The sequence below is a fragment of the Belonocnema kinseyi genome, chromosome 1 (assembly GCF_010883055.1).
Source record: "Belonocnema kinseyi isolate 2016_QV_RU_SX_M_011 chromosome 1, B_treatae_v1, whole genome shotgun sequence".
NCBI classification, from domain to species: Eukaryota; Metazoa; Arthropoda; class Insecta; order Hymenoptera; family Cynipidae; genus Belonocnema; species Belonocnema kinseyi.
Genome location: NC_046657.1, coordinates 38,963,928 through 38,971,952, shown reverse-complemented (window position 1 = coordinate 38,971,952; position 8,025 = coordinate 38,963,928). Strand labels below are relative to the sequence as shown.

At 31.9% G+C, this 8,025-nt stretch overlaps 1 protein-coding gene across 1 annotated transcript; it reads left to right on the top strand.

Moving 5' to 3' along the window:
- Positions 1–2,423: 2,423 nt before the first annotated feature.
- LOC117177487 (circumsporozoite protein-like) lies at positions 2,424–3,287 on the top strand. The gene has a single exon (XM_033368220.1). The coding sequence runs from the start codon at positions 2,424–2,426 to the stop codon at positions 3,285–3,287; it is 864 nt and encodes a 287-aa protein (XP_033224111.1).
- Positions 3,288–8,025: the final 4,738 nt, after the last annotated feature.

The window sequence follows — 8,025 nt, the reverse complement described above, 5'->3', positions numbered from 1 at the left end:
ATCAATAGGGACAATGCATATAATACCAATCCGATTTGGCTTTCCGTTCTCCTTGATTTTTTAAAAAAGACTTAATTGACCAATCTAGTTCGACCAGTCCGCACGATGGGGCGCTCTGGCCAATCACAGGTATCATAGAAAGTATACATAAGAACATCATGACCTGATAGCTCAGTTTCAGGTCAGCCCTAAAGATGTGAACTGCAATGTTCACGAAACGTCGGCAAACAATTCGTAGTTTTTTACACGAGTGAAACCCGAAATATCTCTTTTTATCATAAAGAGCATATTCTATGTAAGTTCAACAACTTATAATCTACCATACACCTAATATAGACCAACACGAACTCCAAGCGACTGAAATTTAGTCGCGTTATTAATTACTTCTTTCTTTAGAACAATAGACGATGAATTACGACAAAATCACGGATGGTGACGTCACTATCAATAGTCTCACGACACACAGAAATAAGCTTATAGAGAATCTAGTCTATTTGAGACCCCCCAAGCGCAATACAACACGCATTCAATAAATCTTCAAAATGAGTAACTCGTAATAATAAAATTCTAATTTTTGAAATTTTGGACAAAGAATCCGAGTCAGAACGAAAATTATTAATGGGATTTTCCGGAACTGCGCAATTAGAATTAAAGAACGAGAGATCGAAATCTCTAATACACTGTTACGCATTTGCAAATACAGCTGAATCAGCAACAACTCGATTAGGCGAAGAAACTGCCGCATTATCACCGTAAATTAAAGAATATAAAAATTGATCAATTTCCGAATTTTCACGAGAAAGATTAAACTTTGAAGGAAGTAAACGCTTAAAAAATATAAATACAAGTATACTAAATAGCTAACAAGAATATTATATGAATGAAGGACCCCGCTTCTACTTCCGAAACAAATCGTAACACAATCTCTCGAACCCTACCGTTTTCTTGAGTTATTACGCAATTTAAGCACAAGACCTTAAATAAATGAGTTTTTGAGCACACAAAATAGTTCTTTTGAACAAAATGGTGACATTTTCAACTAAACAAAATAATCTTCTACCATAAAGTTACAATGTTTATGAAAACTTTTTTTTCTGAAAATTAGGTCAAATCTTTAATTTAATTTTTTTTAAATAAAAATAACCAATTTTTTTACCAAAGAAATTAATTTTCTACCAAGAAAGTATCATTTTTAACAAAATGCATACATTTTCAGGTAAAGAAGACTCATGTGCAAACAAAAATGATGTAGTTGAATTTTTAGTTAAAAAATTAATTTTCAATAAAAAAATAACTGACCTTCAAGCTGAGGATATTGATTTTAAACCAGGAAGAATATTTTTTCACCAAAGAAGACAAATTTTAACTACATACAGAAATTTTCGACTAATTGAATTTTTCATGTTTTCAAATGTTAAAAAAATACGGAAAGTATGGTGTCAGATTACTACACACTTAGAAAGTCATTTTATGTCAAATGAAACAAATTCTCTAATGAAAATCATATAAGAAGTTCTGCAATTATCATATAAAGAGTAATTATCATCTTTTTAAACCATTTGAAAGCTTGTTAAATTTTATATCAAATGCCGCGAAGTCAAAATAATTTAGCCTTGCAGTTAAATTATCTCGTAAGAAATTAAAGCTTAAAATATCTAGTACTGTGATTTTGTAATTGTGAATTCTCTTTTGTTAAAAGAGCTTCACTCGCAAGTTTAAACGCACCTAGGACGCCCAACTGTTAATGCTTGCACTTCGGGTTTAGTTTTTGTATTTTTCCCACATTTGTTCATAGACCGTTTAAAATTAAAGGTCTACGGATCGAAAACTATAATATCGTGATTGTGAACTCTCCTTTGTTAAAGCTCTTTTGACTTTAGCGAACACATTCCTGTTATGTGTCGCGTGCTTCATATTCGATTTTGTCCAAAATGTGAACTTTTCTACATTATGCGCAACACTTTTATATGTGATAATATGAAACATTCTCCATTCGCCTCTGTCTGAGATTGCTTATTCAGATATTGCAAAATGATGTGCAAATTTTCATTTACAGCTGGACTAAAACACGTATAATTTAATAAATTTATATCATTACAATTCATAATAAGCATGGAAATTGAAGGGTACTTATTCGTATTGCCTTCCTTTTATATTTTATAAAAAATTTTGTTTGTATGGTTGAAAGAAAATCTACTCATTGTCTCTAAACATTATTCATAACAAATGTGTAGATTATTTTTGAATTGCCAACTTTATCTATCAATTTTTGCAAAAATTATGGTAATTTGTTTATTGAGATATTGAGCCGATAATTAATAACATAAAATAAAAACAGTAAATAGTGTCAGATATAGTAGAAAGTGAGATATGTATGGTGATTAATTTTTTTTATTTTTCTATAATTCCTCTCTGCAGAATTGATGGCTGAAGCGGCTCCTCCTGGTTGCTGCGGAATATTTGGGAAAAAAGGACCCAAAACACTAGAAGGACTAGGTTATGGGCCTGCGCTAGCACAGCCAGTACACGACGGACATGATCATAATTTGGATACAACAACACGCTCCGCATTCAGTGCGACATCAATACACACAGTAGGCCATAATGAGATGTTGCCATTTAACTCAGATGGCCATCCTGCTCATCCGAATTTACAGTCAGTTGGGGATCAGCCAAATCCCTCATTACACTCGGGTAACCATCCTCTAGATTCGCCAGTACACTCAGAAGGCAGTTATGCGGATTCTCAATTACAACATAATAATGGTACTCCTCTACCACGAAACCCAGGTGGTGGTTATGGGACTCAGCCATTTCACAATCATAATGGTGTTCCTCCGTCAGGAAACCTAGGAGGAGGTTATGGAGCTTCGCCATTTTTACAAGGAGGCGGCCATAGGGCTCCACCATTACACCCCGGAGGTGGTCATGGGTCTCAGCCATTACACTATAATAATGGTGCTTCTCCACCAAGAAACCCAGGAAGCGATTATGGGGCTTTTCCATTTCCCCATGGAGGTGGTAATGGGGCTTCGCCATTTGCCTATGGAGGCGGTAATGGGGTTCCCCCATTTGCTTCAGGAGGCGCTTATGAGGGTCCGCTATTTTCTCATGGAGGCAGTAATGGGGCGTTTGCAGGAAATCTAGGGAACCAAGAACACCCTCCTGTGCCTCAAAGTGTACACCAATCTGGAATGTTTTTAAACAGCAGCCCACCACACGAAGAACATGAAGAAACGTCTATTAAATTACCAGGACACATAAAATTTGGAGATCGATATATGTAAGGAGCTTCACCTAAGGTCATTCTGCAAGAAAGAAGTAACGTTCAAGAGAATTGGCAAAGTGCCAAAAACCTTCTACTTATACTTGGGACGTTTGTAATAACGGTCATTAATTAGAAGGAAACTAACTTTTTTTATATAACTGTTTCAACTGGGAAGTTTAACCTCATTCCTTTGATTAGGCCATACCTCTCTATTGAATGAACCTGTCACGAAATTTGCGCCTAAAATGATCAGCGCTAAAATCGTATTTTATCACGTCTGAACTAAAAATGGTTGCATTAGACGACGATTTATTTTTGCGTTGACGGGTAAAGTTAATTATACATTCTACTTCAGTATATTATTCAGAAGTATTTTAAATCTACTTTAAGTTCCTTTGAATTCTTTCAATAAGTTTGGATTCCCTGTGTTCTTTTAAATTCCATTAATTCTGTGATCTCCTTGAAGTCCTAAAATTCTAATTACATAAATAGTCAATGCGCTTAAAATGATGACGCTTTCTCAAATACATTGCTGGAAATCGTCAGAAGCTAAACATTAATTGTGAACTTTTTTGAGAACATAACTGTCATTTTGAAGATTTATTTTATAATAAATTTGTTTGTAAAAACTTACCTGCATCTTTTTTTGATGAAAATATTTCATTACAAATATTTCACCACTTCATTGACAACCATCGACAGTGGAGATTTAATTGAGTCCTATCGAAATGTTTTTAATTATTGTGGATTCATAGTTCGCAATGTATGATACTCGACCTTGATAATATAAATATCTAAATAATATATGATATTTTGTAGAACATATTGTGCGAATATAGTGATTACTATTTACTTCTACTTGGAAATATTGATGAAAAATCGATTTTCTACTGCAAGAAAATCTCTCTTAGCTTAGAACTGTCTAAGAACTTTGGAATAATCCAATTTATCGCTACATAATCACCTTTTGCACATAATTTTAATTTCTATTTATAAGCCCAATTTACTTTCAAGAAAATTTAATAATACTCAGCAATTTTCTATTTCAAATTTATAGTTTAAGACATCCCATAACCTCAAATTTCCCAGACATTTTTATTTACAATTTCTCAACGGGGGCGCTTAAAATTTTTTAACTTTTTTTATTGTGCCCTGATATGAGTACTTGTCTCAGATATATTCATATAAAAATTGATCGAAGAGTATGTGGTATGTGATTTTGTTTATTCCATCGCTTTTGGCATTTTAAGTTTTAAATGGATTCACTTGGATAGGAAAATAGAGAATAAAAAAGATAGAAAAAATTTGTTATTTCCTAATTGATAGAAAAGGATAGGGCTATCTTATATTTCAGAAAAGATTGCAAGGGATTCAATTGCAACTGCCAGCAGGGAACTTCAATGAATAATTTTCAACAGTTTCATCGTTAAAATCAATTACAGAGTTGCCCGAGTTACACAAAAAAAAAACACTTTTTAACCATTTTTTATTTCAATATATTTTTAATAAATAGCAACGTAGTAGCACGCTTTTTACTCCGAAAGTTAAGGCAAGCTGCTCCAAAATGATGCTCAGCATTTATTAGTCTATCGCTACCCAAAAACCTTCATTCGCACCAATATTCGTAAACAAACAATTGCAATTTAAAAAATAATCTTTTTTGAATTTTTAATTAATCATAGCCTTAATTTAAATTTTTGAGGCAACCTACTCGCAATATATTTTTTAACATAGTAACTTTGATATAAAATATCTTTCTTCGCGGAAACGTACAAGTAAAGGTCTTTTTATATTTGCATCCTCTGCTAATTCATATACAAACATTTGAAGCAGATAAAGGAAGTTTGGTGCGCACAACCAGACAGGGTCTGGACCGAGAAATCTCTCTGTATCTTTCCTACTTCTCCCTTTCACCATTTTTTCTTTTCCATTTTCCCCTTCCATTTTTCCTTCCTCTTTCTCATTTCCCTTTAACATTTTTCTTTTCCGTTTTTAGTCGTCCCCCTTTCTCCCTTTCTCATTTCCCTTTGAATTTTCCTTTCCCCTTTCCTAATCTCTTTTTTTGGTGTTACTTTCCCCTTTTAACTTTCCCCTTTTTTCTTTTCCCCATTCCCCTTTACCGTTTTACTTCTCCCTTTTCACGTTTTCCTATTTTTCCTTTCGAGATTTTTACATTTCCCCGTTCCCTTGACCCTTTTTACTATTATCTTCTTTCCCTTTTTATTTTCCTCTTTCCCTTTTTCTGATTTCCGCCTTCTCCTTTCTCCTTTTCCTTTGTTCTTTTTCCTATTCTTCTCTTTTGCCTCTTATTTTTCTTTTCCCCCTTTTTCCATTTTCCCCTTTTCCGTTCCCCTTTCACCCTTTCAGGTTTCTCATTTTCCTCTGCCCTGTTTCTTTTGCCTATGCTCTTTTTCTGTTACGCTTTATTATTCACTTTTTCTTTTAACCTGTTCCTTTTCAACCTTTTTCCATCCTCTTTACCCTTTTTCTCTTTTTCCAATTTCCCCCCTTCGCTTCTTTCTTTTTTTCCTTCTACCTTTGCCCTTTAATATTTTTACCTTTTCGCCTTTTCCGTTTCATGAACATGTTATAATGGAAGAGTATAAAGAAAAACCACTTTAATTTACAACATGATATTACTGCTTTTGCCAAACTTCCCACTTGCGTGGTGCAGTACATATATGGTGGGCGTAAAGTTTCATGGTAGCCCTTCGGCGAAGTGCGCATGTGCGAAAGGAACTGGACTGGAAGTGACTACATACTCCTGATTCACGTGCACGCATTGGCGCGTTTTCAAGGGGGATCGGACAAAAAATAATATTCAATTTAAAATAAAAATCTCGAGTCTCTACTTATTTGTTCAAAGTTTCCAAATACTTAAATTCGAAATTGAATGAGATTTTAGATGCAGTTGTTAGGGTATTTTGACGGTTATATCAATTGAATTTTTCTAGGAAAAAGAAAAAATGAGATCAGAATAAAATAATTCATGAAAAGGTTCCGTATTTCAGACTTTTTGTTTTTAATGAATTATTATTTTTTTCAATAATTTGGAATAGAAATTTAACTGCTTGGTTAAAAGTTAAATTAATTTGTTAAAACTTTGTTTTGTTGGTTAAAGATTCATCTCTTGGGTTGCAAATTCATCTTCTTCGTTAAAATTTCAATTATTCTGTTGAAAAATTGACTGCTTTGGTGGATATAACTGTTTTTTGTTTAAAATATTAAAAAATCGTGGTGGTTCATTCAACACTTTATTAAGTATCTATTTTGTTAACAAATCACTTTTATTTGACTGAAAATTAATTTTTGTAACTGCAGATTACAATTTCAACGCTCTTTTCGACGACTATGAAGCGGGGCTAAAGCTCTAATTTTTACTTCCCGGGGAGCAAAAAGTACTTTTTACTCCCTAGGGAGTGAAAAGTGACGTCAGATGTCAATAATGAAAATATTACATCTATGAACTCGCATTTTACGGTAGTTAGTCTACTCACAATAATAACTGTACAGAAATGTTGGGTGCAGATAATAAAATTTTGCCGTAATCAATAGAAAGATACCATTTATAATTGAGAGTAATTTATCCTCAGTTGCTAAAACTTACTTGTAATATCAGCATAAATTACCTGTAATATTATCACGAATCACCTATAATATTACCATAAATTACAAAATAATTAATAATTTTCTGGAAATTTATGAACATTTTTGACTTTGAACTTTGGGTAATTTATTATAAGTTACCATATTCACCTGTAAAATGATCATTAATGACCGTAAATTTCCATTTGTTATATAAAAATTCGAAATTCTGAAAGAGTTCAAAATTCTTCAAAAAATGATGTTCCACATGGCTATTTCAATCTTCAGCGTAGCGGCTTCTCCAAAATTTTTCAGTGAGTATCTATTTTGTTTAAAATTCGCCTTCATTTGATTAAACATTAATTTTTTTATGTAAAAATTCAAGTATTCCATTTTTGATAAAAATTTAATTTTTGTTCTAATTTATATTTTTGGCACTAATATTCAAAAATTTAATGGGTATTTTCTTTCACTCTTGACTTAACAACCTTTCTTGGTTAAAAATTGTTTCTTCTTTGATTGAACCCTAATGTTTGTAAATTAAGATTCAACTATTGCATTTTTTACAGAAAATTTCCCATTTTCAGTTAAAACTTTATCTCTCTTACAAAAAGTACAAATAGATGTTTCAATAGTTTAGATTTAAATTGAAATTTTTTTTCTAATTTTAATAATTATTTTCCAAAAATAAAGAAATTACCTCTAAATGTTAAAGAGTTAAGATTTTTTAAATCAAGTCTGGGATGTTTTAAAGCTTCTAAGCCTTCTAAATATCTTCAAAAATCATTAAAATTTCTCAAAAATTCAAAATGAATGCAGTACAATTATAAGAATTACCTAGAAATTTTACAGATTTTTGAAAATCAATTAAAATTTTTTTTCAAACTTTGCCTAAAATTAAATTTATTGAAAGAAAATGATTTGAACTCTTTCCATCATTCTCAAGAATGTTTTTTTTAATATCTTGCAGCCTTTTAAAATTCTATGAGATCTAATTATCAGAACCTTATAAAATCTGATTTTAAAAATATATGAACTTATTCGTGACTGTATACATTAATTTAAAAAAAGGCTAGAAAGGAAAAACATGAGAAAAATAAAAGTTGAATAAAAGAACCCGGTTGTTTATAATTATCAAAGTTTTTCAAAACAATGTGTTCGCAATTATGTAA

Excerpts from the sequence above, each read along its gene's own strand:
- LOC117177487 (XM_033368220.1), top strand. The coding sequence starts at position 2,424 with ATGGCTGAAGCGGCTCCTCCTGGTTGCTGCGGAATATTTGGGAAAAAA.